We start from the raw sequence: 26,669 nt of genomic DNA, 5'->3' as shown, positions 1-26,669 counted from the left end.
AAGGTGGGACGCAGTCATGAGGGTTTACTACTGCTTATTGCTAAGGAAACAACCCAGCAGCTGTTCAAGCACGGTAATCAAAGAAACACCGATTTATGCCATGAACTCTAAAATTTTGAGTTTGGATACGTTGACTGTTATTTCTTGAGGAGAAGGGAAAAAATCTCCAGTGGTTTCTCAGCTGATGATCCGCAGAATTTTTTTTTACAAAAAATAGATTTTTTAAAAATTTCTGTAGCATTGTGTGCCTTTCATTTTCATTTTTAACACGCTCTAATTGTCGTTTCTGCATATCTTCTAACCGCCCGTCTCTTTGCTCATTTTCATTTTTGATACGTTTTTGGATTTTGATTACTTCAGACAATTTAGCAATAGACTTTGCTTTAGTTGTCCGTATTGGTGTTGTCGCAATTCATGGTCCAGGTTGCAAAATTTAACATCGTATCACGTTTGATAGTTCAGATGTTGGTTCCAAAGAATCATCATTTATAGTAACTGCAAAATTTCGTTTTTTGTGCCTTTCAACAGACTCTACGTTATATAAATAATTGCTTCGTTGGACACACAACAATATTATTTATGCTATACATGACATCGTATAAGAAATACTTATATGATGTCATATACGATGTCATGAGAAATACTTACATGATGTAATAACATAGTATATGACGTCATTTGAAAAAACCAAAATTTAGGCTTTTAATGATTTTTCTCAGACTTCTGACCTATCTAGATCGTTTTTTTTATGCGAGAATATCCCAAGATACCAATTTTCCCAAAAAATTATGTAGCTTTTTTCGAGAACATGCACACATACATAAATAAATACACAATTATTACACACATATAAAGATAGTTCATTATATATATATATATATATATATATATATATATATATATATATATATATATATATATATATATATATATATATATATATATATATATATATATATATATATATATATATATATATATATATATATATATATATATATATATATATATATATATATATATATATATATATATATATATATATATATATATATATATATATATATATATATATATATATATATATATATATATATATATATATATATATATATATATATATATATATATATATATATATATATATATATATATATATATATATATATATATATATATATATATATATATATATATATATATATATATATATATATATATATATATATATATATATATATATATATATATATATATATATATATATATATATATATATATATATATATATATATATATATATATATATATATATATATATATGTCTCCCGAGTAATAACTACGTTATAACTACCCATTGTAAACTTATTAATTAACAACCTTAGACAGCCTTTTTTCATCAGGCAACGTGGGAATATGGCGTCTTAGCCCCTCAAAAGCGTGGTTAATGCCCTGAGTTCGTTGCCTTTCTCTTAAATTTGCCACATGACGTAACTGATCAGCTGTTCTTTTTCTTCTTCTCGATGACCCCTCGTGGCTATCATCTGAATAGTTGTCAGTTAAATCTTCGTTCTTTTTACTATCAAATGAGCAAATACTTTCATCTTCCAAATATTCACATTCTAGAAAGTTGAGAAGATTTTATCAGATTCAAAATGTTCATACAACTGAACATTAACAAAATACCCATTAGGCTACATGGCTTGTATTAGAGGAAAACGAAACTTTGGTAATTAAAGTACTAAAGAACAAGAAAATGGCAAAGCAATAAAAATTAAGAAAATGAAAAAAAAACTGAACTCAGACGATGGAATGTCCCCTAAAAAAGGGAGAATAAATTTATAATATAGCAGACAATCACCTCTCAGGATTTTTTGTTAAAATATTGTACAACCAAAGCAAGCTAGAAAAAACAAAGGAGGACAGATTCGCAAACCATCAGTGGGCTATTATACCCTTTAATATTTACTAAAACGGTACAATTTTTACCTCTGTCATTTTGAAAACATAAATACATTATGTAATTTAACGATAATTGTAAAATAACGAGCACCCGGTTTGGAGCAAAGAAGCGTAAATCGTACCATTATCGATAGCCCGTGTTAAAATCTTTATAAGAAACTTCTCCAAAATCAATTTTAGCCGCTGTTCGAAATGGTCGCGATTGGGGTGAATAATATTGTAAAGTCCTGTTATATTTATGGTATACATTACCGTAATAGCCTATCCTTTAGACCCTTAAAATATTAATAAAATACCCATTTTTTAGGTGGTTTTATCATTCTTGAGGAAAGCGAGGTGATAATTAGGGTCACTAGGAAGAGATTCTCTTACATAAGAAAAACACACCTCAATAAACCGGCTAATTTCTTTTGTTCTTTTTAAGTTTTTATAGTATGGTAGACCATTCGAGACCATGAGATTCTGGCCAATAAAGTCAAGTGCAATTCTATAGCGAATATTTACAGTATAATAGAGTGATTATTAATGTTATTCAAAGTAAAAACAAAACACGGACTCCTTAGTTGTGTGGAGATGAGATAGAAAGAACTTACTGGAATTATAAAAAAAATGCATCTTTTGATTTTAATGTTTTTATTTAAAATTTTTGGAAAATGAGAGAAGAAAAGAGGTTAAGTCTTCTGATTTGGTCAAAAGGAAAAGGAGAAATCATAGTTTTTATATTTCTGTGTTAAAAAGTGAAGCGTATTTCCATGGTCTATTAATTTAATTTCTTAAGCTATTTACATTTTTACTTTTTCTGGATAGAAACATAGCCCGTCTTTTAAAAAGGCGGATCAACTATTGCTTCGGACTAACTAACGCCGAGCGACAAATCTAAAAAGACAAGGAACACGATTTCCTGAGCATCTTTTTAAACCTTATTGGTCTTTTTGTGAGTAATACTAAGCCCATAAAAAGAACGAGAAGTAATGAGTCGTAACATCTTTTAGAAATAAACTCAAATTTTACCATTTTGAAAATATTACAAATAAAATATTACAATATTACAAATCAAATTTTACAAATAAAATACTTTGCATTGATACGGAATATATTTGACCCTCCAGAGAAACGAATATTTTTGTAGTTAGCACTGTCTTGCTGAACCTTATATGAACTCTTCCATATTTTTATGGAGACGACGGCTAGATTATATTCCTTCCTTGTCAGTAGTTCCTGAACCCATTTACTCCAGTATACTCTAATCCTTTTCATAAAATTTGGCTATCCTGAAATTCTACCCCTTCCCTCTATACAAAAACTTATATACTAACCTTAATATATCCCTAAGGACATTAACTAGCCAAAGAGCTTGTTCAATGGTATTCACAGAAAAAAAAAAATATAGCATATATTCTTTAGCGGTAAAGGTGAAAGGCATTGAGGCATTAGCCTTTACAGTCCTTATCTGCGGTGCCAATCACCGTTTCATGGCCTTTGAGCCACAAAATGCTGAAGGGCCTGCCATCCTGTGGTTTCACACACACTTCCTGCTTGCCTTCCTTAGATTTATCCAGGTGTCCATTTATAGCAAAGTTGAATCTGGCTGATTTTGGAGGACCATTGAAAATAGTGTACCTCCTTTCCACCAGCATTATATCTTCGTTTTCCACACATATGTCATTTTCAGTAAAGCCCAAGTAACAATCCAGCCTTTAGGGGTTTGAGGAGGTGCTAGCACCACTGGAAAATTCTAGTTCTAGCTTTCCCTCTATTTCTTTGACATAACACCCATGGAACTACTGCAGCAGAGGATGGCAACCAAGATATCATCCACCAGCTTTGATTTTAAATTCTTTTTAACTGATTATTCACACCCTTTTGCACCTGTATCAGAGGAAGTTAATCTATCTAATTATGCTGTTTTGACCAGGTTTCAGTTACTAACTAAAAACTAGTTACTAAAAAACCTAAGCAGAACAGCAAAATCTCAAGGGTGATTAAGATTGAACAGACGAAACAGTCAGAATTGCCACTAAAAGATATAGATTTTTTTGTCCAGCGATGGGACTGTGGGGAGAAGGGGGAATATAAGACAGCACTCTGCAGTTGAAGACCCGGGATGTAATGAAAGTGCGAAATTCGGCAATATTCGAGGGGGTGTATGACACTTTACAGCCAAAACAAATATTATAAAACTTTTGTCTTCTGCCCCTCAAAAACTCAGCCTGAAAAACTACCTCTGTCAAAATGCTGAATTAATACACTGTAATATTTCTGTCCTTGTCTTTGGTCAACTGTTCAATTACCATTTCTTCCATATATTTAGCTAGTGTCAATGCGTATTCGGACAGCTAATCACCGCTTGAACTGTTAAGTCATTACAAAATCTCTATTATACCACCAGCAACTGTTGCTTTGGTGTTCTCATGGAGGTAACTCTAGCTTCTTTTCCCTACATGGATCAGTTGCAACAATTGTATTTTATTAATATTGGTGGTTGTTTCATTTGTTTTTAGTTTAGTTTGATTTTTTATCTTTGTTTCTTTTGTGCTGAGGACACCTAGTTTGCATACAGGCGTCTTTTCACTGAGTTTTACCTCTCTTTGTTGGTTTTTGTACCTACAAAATAGCAGCAGTCTATAACAGTTACTGTTTTCCTTTACTAAACCAAATTTACCTGGGCTAGGATACCATCCATCCCTATTTCTACTAGTCTGAGCATTAAAATGCCCTAATAAAATATTATATTTCTACCAGAGATAATGTCTATTGGTTCCTGCAGCTCTAAATAAAATTCGTCTTGGTCAACACAATCTCCACCAATCATTTCTACAGGGGCATGTACTACCATTACTAGTACCTTGCACTTTTAAGAAGCAAAATCAGAAACTAGCACTCATTTCTGTAAATACCTTCCTATCCTAAGCAAGACTCAGCAGCTTGCTTATTCATCATGGGCCCTAGTTCCTGGCAATACACCCCTTCCTTCCTGTATCAGAAAATATATTCTATATCACATTATTTCGTGTTTCCTACACCTGGGATTTGAGTTTTTGAAAGTCATAAAAGTCCAATTCAAAATGTCTGAATTTTGAAGTCAAAATGTCAATAGGATTTGTTTTTTTAACATTATAACATTCCAAATTGCAATTTCCATAGAATCATTACAAACTTTATGGCCTCGGGAAAAGCAATGGGTCCTAACCAGTACAGGACAGGTAATAATATAGTCAGCAAATTTTTATAAAGTAAAGAAAAAAAAATATTAATGTGTATTTTTAAAGAAATTAATTTTTGAAAACAAACCCAGAGCAAAGGTTTGTCAAAGAAAATTAAAGGCATGCAGGGGTTGTGGAGACAAATTTCCTTATCCTTTTACTAGCCATCCTGGCTAGATACTAGCCATCCTGGGCTGTGTCTGAGTTTCTTTTTTTTTGTAATATACTACCGAGATTGGATGGACTGAAACCAATATTGACTGCCAAAATCATGCCTGGGGGTCAATCGCCACTGGACATGTGAAGCACCGACCATGGCAATTCAATCATTTTCGGCCCTCTTTTTAAATTTCCCCCACCCCTGAAAGCCACTCCTCAGGACTACCCCCCCCCCCCTCAAAACAAAATCTTGAACGAAATTTTAAGATTTTGGGATTTCCCCCGAATTTCTCATGAATAAAGGCCTAAAAATATGCACAGCTTTCGTATTTTGTAAACCCAGAAATAATATTGTTGTATATTATCCTGGTATAAGAGGCAATGCAAAGTGAGGGAAAGAAGTTGTCTTGCAATTACTGGATCCCAAGATCTGAAGCTGGTGGGCGAGGTTTTCGCAATGAGGTAAATAATGGTGAATATCCTGAAACTATCAAGGAAGGGGAAAAGTTGCACACAACCACTAGTTGTATGCAAGAGTTTAACTACTCACCCATGAAGATGATCATGCTCTAAAAAGCCCTTGATGAAACACTCTAGTTTTGTTTCTCTGCTAACATTTACCTACCAACAGGATATCTAAGGTATCAGCATATACAGCCCATCAGCTTTCACTAGACTGCATGGTATTACCCACGCAAACTTCCTCAAATGGGACCAAATCTGATCAAGAAACCAGAAAAAAGGTAAATTAATTTAGAAAACTCTCTAACACCTCATCTTTGAAGCTACTCCTCAAACAGCCTTATACTTACTTTCTACTCTTATTCTTCAATGTTTCTCTTCATAGCGGACATGGTAGGACAATTTTTTCTGTAGCCTACTCAGATGCATCAGAAGCCAATCTGAGGTAAAACCAATGGCACCCATGAAATGGCAACATCTCATCACCAAATATGATTATGACACTTGGGGGGATAAAAAAAACCACTACCTAGGTGAACCTTATCCTTTTTAATTGTTGGCGTCATTATAGACTAAAACTTAAAACAAATTACAATATATAATTTGTATTATGTACCTATTCCTATCTTTACAGAATCATGTTTCTGCAGTTAATCTTAGTAGAAGTGACCCTAAAGCTCGTGTCACGCACCCCTGCTGCCATCTACAATTTAGTTTAATGCTGACGGGACATAATTTATTCAAGGATTATCGATCGAGTCTAATGTGGGTGTGTCAAGGTCAATCGATCTGTTGTTGTTGTTTGGCCACGTGCGAATGACACGAGGGTGATTTACATAATCGATGGGTGAATTATTGATTCACGAGCGTGGGAAGTTATGAAACAATATGGTCATAGGAGTCCCTAGGGAGAAAGATTACGTAATCGCTCAATGACCTCTTTGTTCCAAGATCGAATGTTATTTGTGTGTTTCATATCGTGGGTAATAACTCTAAGGGGCGAAGGTTGAACAAACATGGCTGCATTGTTAATTGGCTAACGAACTGTGAACTTAATGTATATAATCGCGGATCTATGGACTCACGAAGGGGGAAGTAAGAACATTTTCTTTACTGTGGATTTACATAATCGCTAGGGAAATTATTGATTCACGATGGGGGAATTAAGAAACAAACATGGCTTCATTGTTGTTTGGCTATCCTAACCTGAGAAATTGATTTACATAATCGTCGTGTAAATTTTTGATTAACGAAGAGGGAATTATGAAACAATAAGACTTCTTTAATCTGTGATTTACATAATCGCTAGGGGAAATTATTGATTCACGATGGGGGAATTATGAAACAAACATGGCTTCATTGTTGTTTGGCTAACATAACCTGTGAACTTGATTTACATAATCGGCGGGGAAATTATTGATTCACGAAGAGGGAATTAAGAAACAAACATGGCTTCATTGTTGTTTGGCTAACCTAACCTGTGAGCATGATTTACATAATCGCTAGGGGAAATTATTGATTCACGAAGGGAAGAATTAAGAAACGTTAAGGCTTCTTTAATCTTAGGTCTGAGGGATAAACATTCTTTAGGACAGAGAGAAAAATTAATATTCTATTTTTAAATAGGGCTTCATTGATCTTTAGTGTCAGGAATCATAATTAACATCACTTGTTATCTTGGAATTATGTGGGAGTCTAAAGAGATAGAAATTCTATTTTTAAATACGGCTTCACGGAGTTTTAAGTCGGAGAGATAAATTGATATTCTAACGAAACCCTAATAGTTTAGCTAGGAAAATTTATGAGATGAAGAGATTAACGTAGGAAAGGGTTTCCTAGAAATTTGAAATGCGTTAGCGCACAGATGACATACAAAAGGAACACGCTGAAATTACGTTTAGGGATTATTTGGGCGAAACGGTTTTAGACAGGTTATGGAACTATTTCGGCGAAACAGTTAGAGACATTTTGAAAGAAGATTTTAGGAAAGGTTTTAGAAGAGAATTTGAGGGTGAAACTCTGTGGTCATTATAATACACAAGTTCCATTTGAACAGTGTTGTGAGGTCCTCTAACCCTACCCCAAAGGGTTCCAATCCTCCTACCCCAACCCCAAAGGAAGCCCCCGGTCCTCAAAGGCTCACCACGTCCCCACTGTCCCCCCAGACCCCCAAAGACCATCCCTGTGCTCCAAAGGCCCTCCCTGTGTCCCCAAAGGCCCTCCTCCGGTCCCCAAAGGCCCATCGAGCTCCCAAAGGACCAACGGGGTCCCAAAGGCCCTCCACCGGCCCCCAACTGCCCCACCGGACCCCCCACGGCCCTCCCTGTGCCCCAAAAGCCCCCCCTGTGCCCCAAAGGTCCTCCTCCGGTCCCCAAAGGCCCATCGAGTTCCCAAAGGACCAACGGGGTCCCAAGGCCTCCACCGGTCCCCAACTGCCTCTCCGACCCCAAAGGCCCTCCACCGGCCCCCAAATGTCCCCCAGGCACCCAAAGGTCCTCCCTGTGCCCCAAACGCCCCCCCCCTGTGCCCCAAAGGTCCTCCTCCGGTCCCCAAAGGCCCATCGAGTTCCCAAAGGACCAACGGGGTCTCAAGGCCCTCCACCGGTCCCCAACTGCCTTCCGACCCCAAAGGCCCTCCACCGGCCCCCAAATGTCTCCCAGGCACCCAAAGGTCCCCCCCGGCGCCCCAAAGGCCCACCCAGACCCTCAAATGCCATCCCCGGACCCCCAAAGCCCATCCCCCGGTCCCCAACGGTCCCCCCCGAGATCCCAAAGGACCACCGACCCTCAAGGGACCCACAGACCCTCAAAGGCTCTCCCGGAGCACCCGTCTTTCGGTGATGTGTGTTGTCTGAAACCTATGATTTGGGATGTTTAGTTTGATACTTCAGGCTTTTCTGAGCTCAGGTTTCTTAGTCTTTCGTTGGTGTGTGGTGTCTGAAACCAATAGTTTGGGATTTGTAATTTGCTATTTCCGACTTTTCATAAACGGATTTCTTAGTCTTTCGTAGGTGTGTGGTGTCTGAAACCTATGATTTGGGATGTGTGGGTTGCTATTTCAGGCTTTTCTGAGCTGGATTTCTTAGTCTTTCATATGTGTGTAGTGTCTGAAACCTATGATTTGGGTTGGGTGGATTGCTACTTTTGACTTGTCTGAGTTGGATTTCTTAGCCTTTCATAGGTGTTTGTTGTCTGAAACCTATGATTTGGGATCTGTAATTTGCTATTTCCGACTTTTCATATCCAGATTTCTTAGTCATTCGCAGGTGTGTGGTGTCTGAAACCTCTGATTTGGGATGTGTGGGTTGCTATTTTTGACTTTTCTGAGTTGGATTTCTTTGTCTTTCATAGGTGTGTGTTGACTGAAACCTATGATTTGGGATGGTTAATTTGCTATTTTTGACTTTTCTGAGCTAGATTTCTTAGCCTATCATATGTGTTTCCTTTCAGAAAATTATGAATTGGGAGGTGTAGTTTGCTTTTTGGACTTTTCAGAGCTAGGATTCTTAGTCACTCATAGGTGTTTGTTGTCTGAAACTTCGAGTTTGGGATGAGTAGTTGGCTATTTCAGACTTTTCTGAGCTAAGGTTTCTTAGTATTTCGTAGGTGAATGCTGTCTGAAACTTATGATTTGGGATATGTAAATTACTATTTCGGGCTTTTCTGAGTTGGATTTCTTAGTCTTTCATAGGTGTGTAGTGTCTGAAACCTATGATTTGGGATGTGTAGTTGGCTATTTTCGACTTTTCTTAGCTAGGTTTCTTAGCCTTTCATAGGTATGTGTTTTCAGAACAATATGATTTGGGATGTGTAGTTTGCTATTTCAGGCTTTTCTGAGCTAAGGTTTTCTAGTATTTCGTAGGTGAATGATGTCTGAAACCAATAGTTTGGGATGTGTAATTTGCTATTTCCGACTTTTCATAAGCGGATTTCTTAGCCTTCCGTAGGTGTTTGGTGTCTGAAACCTATGATTTGGGATGTGTGGGTTGCAATTTCAGGCTTTTCTGAGTTGGATTCTAAAACTTCTTAAATTTAATTCCGACTTTTCTCACAGAGATGAAAAAAATTAAAGTTCTGTTCCAAATATTGTCCCGGAAGAAGAAAAATTCAACTTCAATTCTGAATTTTCTCAATGAAAATGAAAAAGTTATTGATCAAATCTTTTTCCCAAAAAATAATATAAAAATTTCCACTTCAGTTCAGATTTTTTTTCTCAAAGAGATGAAAAAATTTAAAATATTGTTCCAAATTTTTCATAGAAGATTGGAAAAGTTATACTTTGATCGTGAATATTTGAGTTCTAATCTGAATTTTACCAAAGAACACAATTCAATTCTAATTTCCCCAATAAAAAATTTAAAGTTCAATTCTAAATTTTTCGGTGGAAGATAGAAAAAGTAATATCATACTTGTGAATATTTTCATGGAAGATAAAAATTTCTAGTTCAATTTAAAATTTTCTCAAGGAAGTGAAGAAGAATTCAAGTTCTCTTCTGAATTTTACCAAAGAACACAATTCATTTCTTATTTCACCAGAGAAAATAAAAATCTTCCACTTCAGTTCTTTATTTCACAAAGACATAAAGAAATTTAAAGTTCAATTCTAAATTCTTCTGTGGAAGATAAAAAAAGTTATACAATACTTGTGAATATTTTCCTGGAAGATAAAAAGTTCTAGTTCAATTTAAAATTTTCTCAACGAAGTGAAGGAAAGTTCAAGTTCTCTTCTGAATTTTCTCAATGAAAAAGAAATTAGTCATTGATCATTTCTATTTTTCCAAATAATATAAAAATTTTTCACTTTAGTTCAGATCTGACTTGAAGAGATGAAAAATTTAAAATACTGTTCCAAATTTTTCACTGAAGATAAAAAAGTTCAATCTGGCTCGAAGAGATGAAAAATTTAAAATACTGTTCCAAATTTTCTCAACGAAGTGAAGAAAAGTTCAAGTTCTCTTCTGAACTTTACCAAAGAACACACTTCAATTCTAATTTCTCCAGAGAAAACAAAAATCTTCCACTTCAGTTCTTTATTTCCCAAAGACATAGAGAAATTTAAAGTTCAATTCTAAATTTTTCGGTGGAAGATAGAAAAAGTTAGACCACACTAGTGAATATTTTCACGGAAGATAAAAAGTTCTAGTTCAATTCAAAATTGTCTCAACTATGATAAAAAAATGTCAATTACAAGACTGATCTGTAAAACCGCAGCGAATAATATAAGACGTTCTAAATATAACACAAACCAAGTAATATTCTTTTCTCAATGTATAACAGAAAGAGAAATATTAATTTAACTAATCAAATAGTAGATTTACGAGCTACCATTACCTACACCACTCTTGACCCTTTTATAGGACTATAAAAATTTATCGTTCTATTTAAAATTTTCTCAACGATGTCAAGGAAAGTTCAAGTTCTCTTCTGAACTTTACCAAAGAACACACTTCAATTCTAATTTCTCCAGAGAAAACAAAAAGCTGCCACTTCAGTTCTTTATTTCACAAAGACATAAAGAAATTTAAAGTTCAATTCTAAATTTTTCGGTGGGAGATAGAAAAAATTAATACCATACTTGTGAGACTAAAAATGAAGAGTTTCAACTAGCTATGGCAAAGTTTGCTAAAGACAAGCTATTTTCTTGCGAAAACACACAAACTCAGAAAAAATGTTCAATGTTGATCTAGTACCTACGCACTTAGACTAAAAATGAAGATATTTATGCAGAGTTTCAACTAGCTATGGCTAAGTTTGCTAAAGACAAGCTATTTTTGTGAGAAAACACCCAAACTCAGAAGTAAAATGTTCAATGTTCCTTTAGTACATACGCACTTATTATTAAAAGAAGATATTTATGCAGAGTTTCAACTACCTATGTCTAAGATTGCTAAAGACAAGCTATTTTCTTGCTAAAACACAAAATCAGAAAAAATGTTAAAAGTTCCTTTAGTACATAATCCATTTGGATAAAATTTAAGATATTCATGTAGAGTGTCAACTAGCTATGGCTAAGTTTGCTAAAGACAAGCTATTTTCGTGCGAAAATACACAAAATCAGAAGTAAAATGTTCAATGTTCATCTAGTACCTACGCAATTAGGATTAAATGAAGATATTTATGCAGAGTTTCAACTATCTATGGCTAAGTCTGCTAAAGACAAGCTATTTTCTTGCAAAAACACACAAAATAAGAAGTAAACTGTTCAATGTTCCTTTAGTACCTACGCAATTAGGCTTAAATGAAGATATTTATGCAGAGTTTCAACTAGCTATGGCTTAGTTTGCTAAAGACAAGCTTTTTTCTAGCTAAAACACACAAAATCAGAAAAAATGTTCAATGTTCCTTTATTACCTACACACTTGGGCTTAAATGAAGATATTTATGCAGAGTTTCAACTAGCGATGGCTAAGTTTGCTAAAGACAAGCTATTTTCTTGCGAAAACACAAACAAAATCAGAAAAAATGTTCAGTGTTCCTTTAGTACATACACAATTAGGCTAAAAATGAAGATATTTATGCAGAGTTTCAACTAGCTATGGCTAAGTTTGCTAAAGACAAGCTTTTTTCTTGCGAAAACATACAAAATCAGAAAAAATGTTCAGTGTTCCTTTAGTATATACTCAATTAGGCTAAAAATGAAGATATTTATTCAGGGTTTCAACTAGCTATGGCTAATTTTTCTAAAGACAAGCTATTTTATTGCGAAAACACACAAAATCAGAAAAAATTTTCAATGTTCCTTTAGTAACTACGAAAGTATGCTTAAATGAAGATATTTATGCAGAGTTTCAACTATCTATGGCTAAGTTTGCTAAAGACAAGCTATTTTGTTGCGAAAACACACAAAATCAGAAAAAATGTTCAATTTTCCTTTAGTACCTACGCAATTGGGCTAAAATGAAGATATTTATGCAGAGTTTCAACTAGCTATGGTTAAGTTTGATAACGACAAGATATTTTCTTGCGAAAACACAAACCAAATCAGAAAAAATTTTAAGTGTTCCTCGAGTACATACGTATTTAGACTAAAATGAAGATATTTATGCTGAGTTTCATCTAGCTATGGCTAAGTTTGCTAAAGACAAGCTATTTTTCTTGCGAAAACATACAAAATCAGAAAAAATTTTCAGTGTTCCTTTAGTACATACACACTTAGGCTAAAAATGAAGATATTTATGCACAGTTTCAACTATCTATGGCTAAGTTTGCTAAAGACAAGCTATTTTCGTGCGAAAACACAAACAAAATCAGAAAAAATGTTCAATGTTCCTTTAGTACCTACGCAATTAGGCTGAAATGAAGATATTTATGCAGAGTTTCAACTATCTATGGCTAAGTTTGCTAAAGACAAGCTATTTTCTTAGCAAAAACATACACCCTCATAAGTAAAATGGTATCTTTAAAATGAGGTAATTCTAACTAAGAATATATCTTAATTTAGAAGTGCAGAGTTTCAAATAACTATGTCTAGGAATGATAAAGACAATACCAATTACTTCTAAAACACAAACAAACTCAGAAGTAAAATGAAAAATTTAAATTTATTACATACGAAATTATGATAAAAATTAATATATTTATGAACAGATACAACTAGCTATGGCTAAGTTTGCGAAATACAAGCTATTTTCTTGAGAAAAGAAACAAAATCAGAAAAAATTTTCAATGTTCCTTTAGTACCTACGCAATTAGACTAAAAATGAAGATATTTATGCACTGTTTCAACTAGCTACGGCTAAGTTTGCTAAAGACAAGCTATTTTCATACGAAAACACACAAAATCAGAAAAAATATTGTTAGGTTAGGTTAAGTTAGATTAGGTTAGGTTAGCCTACGTACGCGCGCATATAGGTTAGGTTAGGTTGGATTAAGCTAGGTTAGGTTAAGTTAGGTTAGGTTAGATTAAGTTAGGTTAGGTTAAGTTAGGTTAGGCTAGGTTAGCCTACGTACGCGCGCGTACGTAGGCTAACCTAGCCTAACCTAACTTAACCTAACCTAACTTAATCTAACCTAACCTAACCTAACTTAACCTAACCTAGCTTAATCCAACCTAACCTAACCTATATGCGCGCGTACGTAGGCTAACCTAACCTAATCTAACTTAACCTAACCTAACAATATTTTTTCTGATTTTGTGTGTTTTCGCATGAAAATAGCTTGTCTTTAGCAAACTTAGCCATAGCTAGTTGAAACAGTGCATAAATATCTTAATTTTTAGACTAAATGCGTAGGTACTAAAGGAACATTGAACATTTTTTCTGATTTTGTGTGTTTTCTCAAGAAAATAGCTTGTCTTTAGCAAACTTAGCCATAGCTAGTTGAAACTCTGCATAGATATCTTCATTTTTAGACTAATTGCGTAGGTACTAAAGGAACATAGTAAATATTTTCTGTTTTTGTTTGTGTTTTAGCAAGAAAATAGCTTATCTTTAGCAAACTTAGCCATAGTTAGTATAAACTCTGCATATATATCTTCATTTTTAGTCTAATTGCGTAGGTACTAAAGGAACATTGAACATTTTTTCTGTTTGTGTGTGTTTTCGCTAGAAAATAGCTTGTCTTTAGCAAAATTAGAAATAGCTAGTTTAAACTCTGCATAAATATCTTCATTTTAGCCTAATTGCTTATGTACTAAATGAACATTGAACATTTTTTCTGATTTTGTGTGTTTTCGCAAGAAAATAGCTTGTCTTTAGCAAACTTAGCCATAGCTAGTTGAAACTGTGCATAAATATCTTCATTTTTAGCCTAATTGTGTATGTACTAAAGGAACACTGAACATTTTTTCTGATTTTGTATGTTTTCGCAAGAAAATAGATTGTCTTTAGCAAACTTAGCCATATCTAGTTGAAACTCTGCATAAATATATAAAATTTTAGCCTAATTGAGTATGTACTAAAGGAAAATTGAAAATTTTTTCTGATTTTGTTTGTGTTTTCGCAAGAAAATATCGTGTCTTTAGCAAACTTAACCATAGTTAGTTGAAACTCTGCATAAATATCTGCATTTAAGACTAAAAGAGTAGGTAATAAAGGAACATAGAACATTTTTTCTTATTTTGTGTGTTTTCGCAAGAAAATAGCTTGTCTTTAGCAAACTTAGCCATAGATAGTTGAAACTCTGCATAAATATCATCATTTCAGCCTAATTGCGTAGGTACTAAAGGAACATTGAACATTTTTTCTGATTTTGTGTGTTTTCACAAGAAAATAGCTTGTCTTTAGCAAACTTAGCCATAGATAGTTGAAACTGTGCATAAATATCTTAATTTTTAGCCTAATTGCATAGGTACTAAAGGAACATTGAACATTTTTTCAGATTTTGTGTGTTTTCGCAAGAAAATAGCTTGTCTTTAGCAAACTTAGCCATAGCTAGTTGAAACTATGCATAAATATCTTCATTTTTAGCCTAATTGTGTATGTACTAAAGGAACACTGAACATTTTATCTGATTTTGTGTGTGTTTTCGCAAGAAAATAGCTTGTCTTTAGCAAACTTAGCCATAGCTAGTTGAAACTCTGCATAAATATCTACATTTAAGCCCAAGTGCGTAGGTACTAAAGGAACATTGAACATTTTTTCTGATTTTGTGTGTTTTCGCACGAAAATAGCTTGTCTTTAGCAAACTTAGCCATAGCTAGTTGAAACTCTGCATAAATATCTTCATTTAAGCCTAATTGCGTAGGTACTAAAGGAACATTGAACATTTTACTTCTTGATTTTGTGTGTTTTTGCAAGAAAATAGCTTGTCTTTAGCAAACTTAGCCATAGATAGTTGAAACTCTGCATAAATATCTTCATTTAAGACTAATTGCGTAGGTACTATAGGAACATTGAACATTTTACTTCTGAGTTTGTGTATTTTCGCAAGAAAATAGCTTGTCTTTAGAAAACTTAGACATAGCTAGTTGAAAATATTAATTAATACATTCATTTTTAGTCTAATTGCTTAGTTAATAAAGTAACATTGTACATTTTAATTCTGATTTTGTGTGTTTTTGCTAGAAAATGACTTGTCTTTAGCAAACAGATACAGATGTATTTTAAAATATTAAAACATATAGACATTTAAGCCTAAGAGCGTATGTACTATATTATAAGTTTTCATATTTATTATGATGGTGGTTGTTTTTGGAAAAAAAAAGCTTGTCTTTAGCAAACTTATACATCGATTGTTGAAACTCTGCATGAATATCTTCATTTTTAGTCTAATTGCTTAGGTAATAAAGCAAACATTGAACATTTTTTCTGAGTTTGTGTGTTTTCGCAAGAAAATAGTTTGTCTTTAGCAAACTTAGCCATAGCTAGTTGAAACTCTGCATAAATATCTTCATTTTTAGTCTCACAAGTATGGTATTAATTTTTTTATCTCCCACCGAAAAATGTAGAATTGAACTTTAAATTTCTTTATGTCTTTGTGAAATAAAGAACTGAAGTGGCAGCTTTTTGTTTTCTCTGGAGAAATTAGAATTGAAGTGTGTTCTTTGGCAAAGTTCAGAAGAGAACTTGAACTTTTCTTGACATCGTTGAGAAAATTTTAAATTGAACTAGAACTTTTAATCTTCCGTGAAAATATTCACTAGTGTGATCTTACTTTTTCTATCTTCCACCGAAAAATTTAGAATTGAACTTTATATTTCTTTGTCTTTGTGAAATAAAGAACTGACGTGGAAGATTTTTGTTTTATCTGGAGAAATTAGAATTGAAGTGTGTTCTTTGGTAAAGTTCAGAAGAGAACTTGAACTTTCCTTCACTTCGTTGAGAAAATTTTAAATTGAACTAGAACTTTTTATCTTCCGTGAAAATATTCACAAGTATGGTATTACTTTTTCTATCTTCCACCGAAAAATTTTAATTGAACTTTAAATTTCTCTATGTCTTTGTGAAATAAAGAACTGAAGTGGAAAGATTTTTATTTTCTCTGGAGAAATTAGAATTGAAGTGTGTTCTTTGGTAAAGTTCAGAAGAGAACTTGAACTTTTCTTCACTTCGTTGAGAAAATTTGGAACAGTATTTTAAATTTTTCATCTCTTCGAGCCAGATTGAACTTTTTTATCTTCAGTGAAAAATTTGGAACAGTATTTTAAATTTTTCATCTCTTCAAGTCAGATCTGAACTAAAGTGAAAAATTTTTATATTATTTGGAAAAATAGAAATGATCAATGACTAATTTCTTTTTCATTGAGAAAATTCAGAAGAGAACTTGAACTTTCCTTCACTTCGTTGAGAAAATTTTAAATTGAACTAGAAATTTTTATCTTCCATGAAAATATTCACAAGTATGGTATTACTTTTTCTATCTTCCACCGAAAAATTTAGAATTGAACTTTAAATTTCTATATGTCTTTGTGAAATAAATAACTGTAGATTAAGATTTTTATTTTCTATGGTGAAATTAGAAATGAATTGTGTTCTTTGGTAAAGTTTAGAAGAGAACTTGAATTATTCTTCACTTCATTGAGAAAATTTTAAATTGAACTAGAACTTTTTATCTTCCATGAAAATATTCACAAGTATGATATTACTTTTTCTATCTTCCACCAAAAAATTTAGAATTGAACTTTAAATTTTTTATTGGGGAAATTAGAATTGAATTGTGTTCTTTGGTAAAATTCAGATTAGAACTCGAATATTCACCATCAAAGTATAACTTTTCCAATCTTCTATGAAAAATTTGGAACAATATTTTAAATTTTTTCATCTCTTTGAGAAAAAAATCTGAACAGAAGTGTAAATTTTTATATTATTTTTGGGAAAAAAGATTTGATCAATAACTTTTTCATTTTCATTGAGAAAATTCAGAATTGAAGTTGAACTTTTCTTCTTCCGGGAAAATATTTGGAACAGAACTTTAATTTTTTTCATCTCTTTGAGAAAGCTCGGAATTGAATTTAAGAAGATTTAGAATCCAACTCAGAAAAGCCTGAAATAGCAACCCACACATCCCAAATCATAGGTTTCAGACACCACACACCTACGAAAGACTAAGAAATCCGGTTATGAAAAGTCGGAAATAGCAAATTACACATCCCAAACTATTGGTTTCAGACAACATTCACCTACGAAATACTATAAAACCTTAGCTCAGAAAAGACTGAAATATAAAACTACACATCACAAATCATACTGTTCTGAAATCACATACCTATTAAAGGATAAGAAACCGATCTCATAAAAGTATAAAATAGCAAACGACACATCCCAAATCATAGGTTTCAGACACTACACACCTATGAAAGACTAAGAAATCCAACTCAGAAAAGCCCGAAATAGTAATTTACAGATCCCAAATCATAAGTTTCAGACAGCATTCACCTACGAAATACTACGAAACCTTAGCTCAGAAAAGTCTGAAATAGCCAACTACTCACCCCAAACTCGAAGTTTCAGACAACAAACACCTATGAGTGACTAAGAATCCTAGCTCTGAAAAGTCCAAAAAGCAAACTACACCTCCCAATTCATAATTTTCTGAAAGTACACACATATGATAGGCTAAGAAATCTAGCTCAGAAAAGTTAAAAATAGCAAATTAACCATCCCAAATCATAGTTTTCAGACACCACACACCTATGAAAGACTAAGAAATCCATCTCAGACAAGTCAAAAATAGCAACCCACACATCCCAAATCATAGGTTTCAGACACCACACACCTACGAAAGACTAAGAAATCCGGTTATGAAAAGTCGGAAATAGCAAATTACATATCCCCAAATCATAGGTTTCAGACAACAAACACCTATGAAAGGCTAAGAAATCCAACTCAGAAAAGTCAAAAGTAGCAATCCACCCACCCCAAATCATAGGTTTCAGACACTAAACACATATGAAAGGCTAAGAAATCCAGCTCAGAAAAGTCTTAAATAGCAACCCACACATCCCAAATCATAGGTTTCAGACACCACACACCTACGAAAGACTAAGAAATCCGGTTATGAAAAGTCGGAAATAGCAAATTACACATCCCAAACTATTGGTTTCAGACAACACACACCAACGAAAGACTAAGAAACCTTAGCTCAGAAAAGCCTGAAGTAGCAAACTACACATTCCCAAATCATAGGTTTCAGACAACACACCTCACCGAAAGACGGGTGCACGGGGAGAGCCTTTGAGGGTCTGTGGGTCCCTTGAGGGTCGGTGGTCCTTTGGGAGCTCGGGGGGGGACCTGTAGGGACCAGGGGATGGGCTTGGGGGGGCGGGGGTTGGCATTTGTGGGTCTGGGTGGGCCTGTGGGGCGCCGGGGGGGACCGGGGGGGGCCGGGGAGACATGGGGGGGCCGGTGGAGGGCCTTTGGGGGTCCGGAGAGGCAGTTGGGGACCGGTGGAGGGCCTTTGAGACCCCGTTGGTCCTTTGGGAACTCGATGGGCCTTTGGGGACCGGAGGAGGACCTTTGGGGCACAGGGGGGGGCTTTTGGGGCACTGGGAGGGCCTTTGGGGGCCTCGGTGACAGTTGGGGACCCGGGGCGGGCCGGTGGGGGTCCGGAGAGGCAGTTGGGGACCGGTGGAGGGCCTTTGGGACCCCGTTGGTCCTTTGGTAACTCGATGGGCCTTTGGGGACCGGAGGAGGACCTTTGGGGCACAGGGGGGGCTTTTGGGGCACAGGGAGGGCCTTTGGGGGGTCCGGAGGGGCAGTTGGGGACCGGTGGAGGGCCTTTGGGACCCCGTTGGTCCTTTGGAAGCTCGATGGGCCTTTGGGGCCCGGAGGTGGGCCTTTGGGGACACAGGGAGGGCCTTTGGAGCACAGGGATGGTCTTTGGGGGTCGGGGGGGACAGATGGGGCCTGGTGAGCCTTTGAGGACCGGGGGCTTCCTTTGGGGTTGGGGTAGGAGGATTGGAACCCTTTGGGGTTGGGTTAGAGGACCTCACAACACTGTTCAAATGGAACTTGTGTATTATAATGACCACAGAGTTTCACCCTCAAATTCTCTTCTAAAACCTTTCCTAAAATCTTCTTTCAAAATGTCTCTAACTGTTTCGCCGAAATAGTTCCATAACCTGTCTAAAACCGTTTCGCCCAAATAATCACTAAACGTAATTTCAGCGTGTTCCTTTTGTTTGGCATCTCTGCGCTAACGCATTTCAAATTTCTAGGAAACCCTTTCCTACGTTAATCTCTTCATCTCATAAATTTTCCTAGCTAAACTATTAGGGTTTCGTTAGAATATCAATTTACCTCTCCGACTTAAAGCTCCGTGAAGCCGTATTTAAAAATAAAATTTCTATCTCTTTAGACTCCCGCATAATTCCAAGATAACAAGTGATGTTAATTATGATTCCTGACACTAAAGATCAATGAAGCCCTATTTAAAAATAGAATATTAATTTTTCTCTCTGTCCTAAAGAATGTTTATCCCTCAGACCAAACATTAATGAAGCCTTAATGTTTCTTAATTCTCCCCTTCGTGAATCAATAATTTCCCCTAGCGATTATGTAAATCAAGTTCACTGGTTAAGCTAACCAAACAACAATGAAGCCATGTTTGTTTCTTAATTCCCTCTTCGTGAATCAATAATTTCCCCGCCGATTATGTAAATCAAGTTCACAGGTTAGGTTAGCCAAACAACAATGAAGCCATGTTTGTGTCATACTTCCCCCATCGTGAATCACTAATTTCCCCTAGCGAGTATGTAAATCACAGATAAAAGAAGCCTTAATGTATATTAATTCCCTCTTCGTGAATCAACAATTTCCCCACCGATTATGTAAATCAATTTCTCAGGTTAAGCTAGCCAAACAACAATGAAACCATGTTTGTTTCTTAATTCCCTCTTAGTTAATCAATAATTTCCACTAGCGATTATGTAACTCACAGATTAAAGAAGCATTAATGTTTATTAATTAACTGTTCGTGAATCAACAATTTCACAGCCGAGTATGTAAATCAATTTCACAGGTTAGGTTAGCCAAACAACAATGAAGCCATGTTTGTTTCTTAATTCCCCCCTTAATCAATAATTCCCCCATCGATTATGTAAATCACCCTCATGTCATTCGCACGTGGCCAAACAACAACAGATCGATTGACCTTGACACACCCACAGTATACTCGATCGATAATCCGTGAATAAATTATTTCCCGTCATCCCAACGCTCGTGACTCAATAATTCCCCCATCGATTATGTAAATCACCCCTCATGTCATTCGCACGTGGCCAAACAACAACAGATCGATTGACCTTGACACACCCACATTAGACTCGATCGATAATCCTTGAATAAATTATGTCCCGTCAGCATTAAACTAAATTGTAGATGGCAGCAGGGGTGCGTGACACGAGCTTTAGGGTCACTTCTACTAATCTTTACTATAATTAAATAACAAAAACAAGTTTTTTCAACTGAAAGTAATGAATAACATCAAAACTTAAAACGAAAAGATATTATTACGTATATGCGGGGGGGGGGGCTGCCCCCTCATCAATACCTTGCTCTTTATGCTACAGTTTTTTTGAACGTTTAAAAAAGCTTATTATTCTAATTAAACAGTCCTTGTATTTCAGGATTTGTTCTTATAAAATTGAGACAAAAGTAAAACTTTACTGTAAAGACCAAGGAATTGAGGAGGGGCAGCCCCCTCATATATGTAATAATTTCTTGTCGTTTTATGTTTTGTTGTTTCTCCTTACTTTCAGTTGAAAAAGCCTGTTTGTTTTTTTATTTAATTTATGATTGTTTTAAAATAATGCCGAGAAATCAGGCTCTCTCTACATGGAAAATTCCTTCTCCCTCTGGAAAATCCCTTCATGGAAATTCAATTCTCATATAAAATACTTAAGCCCCCCCCCCCGCCACCAGGAAAAGTCCTCCCAGACAATCCCATTCTAGCAGAAAATTCCTCCTAAAAAATTTCTTGCAGATGGTTCCAGGTGAAAAAATTTTCTTAGTGCACTTTTATTTGAAAACATTGTTTTTAAAATCATGCCAAAAATCTCTTCCTCTTTGGAAAAGCTTTCCTGCAAATAACCCGCCCCCTAGAAGAAAGTTGCTCCTGCAGAAAATTGCCTACTGGAGAATTTATTCCATGGAAAACTCCCCCATAGAGAATTTCTCCCATGAAAAATCACCCCAACAAAACGATACTCTAAACAGCTCCAACCTGGTAAAAATCCCCCCCCAGACAATTCCCTTTAACATCTGCACATGTGAAACTAACTAGCAAAAGATACAAGAACCTCATTGCTAAGTTGACTAAGGCATATAATTATATTGTTGCATATACTGTCCTTAAGTACTTGTCTGTTATAGTGCCTATGTTAAGTTCTTCATTCATTGATGCACTGTAGAACTGGTTTCTTTGTAAGTTTTTTCAGCTTAGCATGAAACAAGAGAAAGAGAAATGGCAGAATAGATGGAAAATATATAACTTGGGCTATATATTTGCACATTAGGGGGTGGGGTAAAGTATAGCAGGTCTTCATGCAAAATGCGCTAGGTAAAATTATTCAGCATATTATGAAGTAAGAATTGTTTTCTAACTTAAAAGGGCCAATAAAGGGGGGGGGGGTCTGTAATAAAGGGGACAAAGGTTTTTCTTTCATATCTGGAGGTAAAGCAGATAATTTTGAACAAGATAGAAATAGGTTGGAACTTTTGGGAAAAAAGATAATGTGTCTTTACATAAAGGTAGATTTTGATGCTGTGGGCCCAGTTTCTAATATCATTACTTAGAAAAGACCCAATTACTTTAGTGATTAGGCTAAGTAACTGTCACAAATCTTATGCAATTTTTAGTTCAACTTTGATTTGAAACTGATGTCTGCCTGCTAGAATTGAGCTTGATGGAAAAAAAAGCCTAGGTGCATAGCTTTAGATAGTCTTCTCTAATGCAAGACTATAAAACTTCACATCCACTTGCAGACTGTAGGTTCTGGCTCAATTACTACCATACACTATTCTTTTTGGCCCCAAGCAAGGGCTCATATCTCCCAGGAAACCCCAATAGAAAAAATAAAAAATTTTGGGATTTAAATTTCTTGAGCAGGCTACAATTTGAATTATTTTTGTTTTCTATAATTTCAACAATACTTACAATTTTTGAACAAATTTCAACAGTAATCAAAATCATAAATTTAACTAATGATAAATTATTGTGTCATGGTGATCAAACAAGACATTTTTTTTTAATGTACATATTAGTGTAATTTTATAGTCTTTTTTTCAAAATAATTTTTTCAAAATCTCTAATGCAAGACTATAAAACTTCACATCCACTTGCACACTGTAGGTTCTGACTCAATTACTATCAAACACTATTCTTTTTGGCCCCAAGCAAGGGCTCATATCTCCCAGGAAACTCCAATAGAAAAAATAACAAATTTTGGGATTTAAATTTCTTGAGCATGCTACAATTTGAAAATTTCTTTCTATAATTTCAACAATACTTACAATTTTTTGAATTAACTTCAACAGTCATCAAAATCATAAATTTAAACTAATGATAAATTATTGTTTGATGGTGATCAAACAAGACATTTTTTTAATGTACATATTAGTGTAATTTTAGTCTTTTTTCCAAAATAAATTTTTCAAAATCTCTAATGCAAGACTATAAAACTTCACATCCACTTGCACACTGTAGGTTCTGGCTCAATTACTATCAAACACTATTCTTTTTGGCCCCAAGCAAGGGCTCATATCTCCCAGGAAACTCCAATAGAAAAAATAACAAATTTCGGGATTTAAATTTCTTGAGCATGCTACAATTTGAATTTTTTTTTTTCTATAATTTCAACAATCCTTACAATTTTTTGAATGAACTTCAATAGTCATCAAAATCATAAATTTAAATTAATGATAAATTATTGTTTGATAGTGATCAAACAAGACATTTTTTTAATGTACATATTAGTGTAATTTTATAGTCTTTTTTTCAAAATAATTTTCTCAAAATGTTTAATGCAAGACTATAAAACTTCACATCCCCTTGCACACTGTAGGTTCTGGCTCAATTACTATCAAACACTATTCTTTTTGGCCCCAAGCAAGGTCTCATATCTCCCAGGAAACCCCAATAGAAAAAATAACAAATTTTGGGATTAAAATTTCTTGAGCATGCTGCAATTTGAATTTCTTTTTTCTATAATTTGACAATACTTACAATTTTTTAAACAAACTTCAACAGTCATCAAAATCATAAATTTAACTAATGATAAATTATTGTTTGATGGTGATCAAACAAGAAATTTTTTAATGCACATATTAGTGTAATTTTATAGTCCTTTTTTTCAAAATAACTTTTTTCAACATCTCTGATGCAAGACTATAAAACTTCACATCCACTTGCACACTGTAGGTTCTGGCTCAATTACTATCAAACACTATTCTTTTTGGCCCCAAGCAAGGGCTCATATCTCCCAGGAAACCCCAATAGAAAAAATTACAAATTTCTGGATTTAAATTGCACACTGTAGGTTCTGGCTCAATTACTATCAAACACTATTCTTTCTGGCCCCAAGCAAGAATTATATATGGTTCCCCATAATGGATTGTCATATTCACCAACCTTGCTGAGTCCACACTTGAGGCTAGACCCTTTGTGCTTTCTAGAAATTAACTGGAACTTGCAGACTACAACAGGAAAAAGCCAAAGTGTCACTCTTGAAACACAGCTACCTTGGATATAGATTATTTTATATAACTGAGACTGGATTAGACAAGATTGACTGACTATAATCTCGGCAAACTTTTTTTTACATTTAAACTTAAACATAAGTTACCCTTACATAATGGCCTACTTTAAGACAATTATTCTACTTTGCAACACTTAGGCCTATATTAAATTTTATATCTTTAAACAAGCACTAATTTTCCAGCCTGAGAAAAACAATCTAGATATGCTAAGAATCTGGGAAAATTGTCTTTTCTCTTAGCACCCTAAATACATTTTTCTAGAATCCTTTGCAAAGTGAAATTAAGAGACCAAAATAGAAAAAAAATAAAATGTCAAAATGAAGCTTCAGCCAGACCAAGGCAACTGAATATCAATCACATTATTACTATTCATAGAGCTTTTTATAACTTAACTTTACATTGTACTTTTTTGATTAACTAGCTAACTGAAAGGTTAATTGAACCTTATAGGTTAAACTTTAAAAGTGGTTTTTGCAAGATATTTATCTAAAAATGTTATGACTGGATTTTTAGTGCAGTAAGTTAGTTTTTCCTTTGCATAATTTGGGGAGGGGGGAATTCACAAATTGACTACGCAAAAAAATGAATATCAATACAACTAAATGCAGAAAATTGCATAAAATAATTTTTCTTGTGGAATTATGGTATGGGGGATTGTATTCCAATAGGGGGGTGAGGGTATTCATTGCTAGAGAGAGCACACCAGACAATTTTTTGAGTAAAATTTACTTTACTGAGCAAATTTTGGTCCCTTGGTATTAAAAATTAAGCTGAGCAGAAATAATTGATGATTATTAAGTAAATATTTTTTTAATTGACAAACCAGTCAAAAATAAGAAATTATTACCAAAATTAGGATTTTCGTATAACAAAGTAAACTGTTCCATAATGATCTTATGTGCTTTGATCCCCCCCCCCCCCCTATATATTCCAATTCAGGGTTAGGTTAGGTGGTCAATATCTACCAAATCATATTATTGAGTTAGGACAAAACTGAATAAACCATTTGATGCCTTTTTTTTATGCTGATTTCGAATATAATAATCATTTCTCTCCGAAATGAATTTCAGCCCCCCCTATATATGCCAATTCAGGGTTAGGTTAGGTATAGCCTATATAGGGGGGGGGGGCTGAAATTCATTTCTGAGAAACGCTTATTATATTCGTAATCAGCATAAAAAAGGCATCGAATGGTGTATTCACTTTATTCCTAACTCAATAATATGATTTGGTAGATATTGACCATTAAAATATTGAAGTTAATCTTATAAACAACACAGCCTAGTAAGAAAATTTTAACAATTTAAACAATTAGACTATCTGCTTTCTGGGTGGTTTAGGCCAAATAATTTTGGTTAAAATTTATATTAACAGATTATTCAGATGGCTAAGAAACTAACTTATCTCTATAGTCTAAACAGGCATCCTGAATCCAAATTTAACATTAATTTGCATTGAAATAGAGCTTTATCCCCACCCTTATAGCCTATATACCAATTCAGGATATCCTATATGTTTGCACATTACAGGGGGGGGGGGTAAAGTTCAAACTTACCTCTAGCCTAGGCTATAGTCATAGATACTTCTTGAAACCAAATTTAGCATTTGTTTGCATCAGAAATGAAGTTTAATAACTCCCCCCCCCCCTAATGTGCAAATATATACCCTGAATTGACATATGCCCATGACTTATGATTTGGCTCTAGAATCTATCTTTAATCCTAGGTTATAGAATTTACTACTTTGCAACTAAAGAGGAAAAGGCCTAGTCTACACAAATTAACTTGCCCTCCTTTATGCTAGAAACTTCACCAATGGTTTTTCTTTCCATGTCTTCTGAAAGAACGTTATATTTCGGTAGCTAGAAAGCGAAATCGACTTCCCATTGTTTAGTTCCATTAGCCTTGGAAATCCAATCGGTTCCTGGAAATTCTATTGGCTTGTGGTATTTAGCGCCAGATTCAAAGTAATTACAAACCAAAGCCTTCTTTTCAGGCCACCTATATCCAACAAGGGAGTTTGACACGGGTTTTGCAGACTATCGTTTTGAGTGCCGTATTCAACACTTGCGAACGTCTTCTCATAATCCATGTTCAACGGTGCTATTCTGGAGGATTACAATTTTGAGAAACCCGTGTCCAACACGCTTGGAACCCGTAATTCTTGGTCAACCTTCTTAAGACCATAGGCGGGCGTGCCTTGTTTGCCTCTCATTACAGGCAATCTAACGGCCTTATGTCAATTTTAAA

At 34.7% G+C, this 26,669-nt stretch overlaps 1 protein-coding gene across 2 annotated transcripts in view; it reads right to left on the bottom strand.

The window, feature by feature from the left end:
- Window positions 1–26,342, bottom strand: part of LOC148950893 (uncharacterized) — a 150,618-nt gene extending 124,276 nt beyond the window's left edge. For both annotated transcript variants that reach the window (XM_089090499.1, XM_089090500.1), the window contains exons 1-2: window positions 26,209–26,342; window positions 1,381–1,622 (exon numbers count right to left, since the gene is read on the bottom strand). In XM_089090499.1, coding sequence (XP_088946625.1) covers window positions 1,381–1,622; window positions 26,209–26,251 — 285 coding nt within the window. In that variant the 5' untranslated portion in view covers window positions 26,252–26,342. The remainder of the gene's footprint in view (window positions 1–1,380; window positions 1,623–26,208) is intronic.
- Window positions 26,343–26,669: the final 327 nt, after the last annotated feature.

This window comes from Artemia sp. Qi Xiang Cuo, chromosome 6 (genome assembly GCF_049724085.1).
Source record: "Artemia sp. Qi Xiang Cuo chromosome 6, ASM4972408v1, whole genome shotgun sequence".
Taxonomy (NCBI): Eukaryota; Metazoa; Arthropoda; class Branchiopoda; order Anostraca; family Artemiidae; genus Artemia; species Artemia sp. Qi Xiang Cuo.
This window is presented reverse-complemented; position numbering and strand designations above follow the sequence as displayed.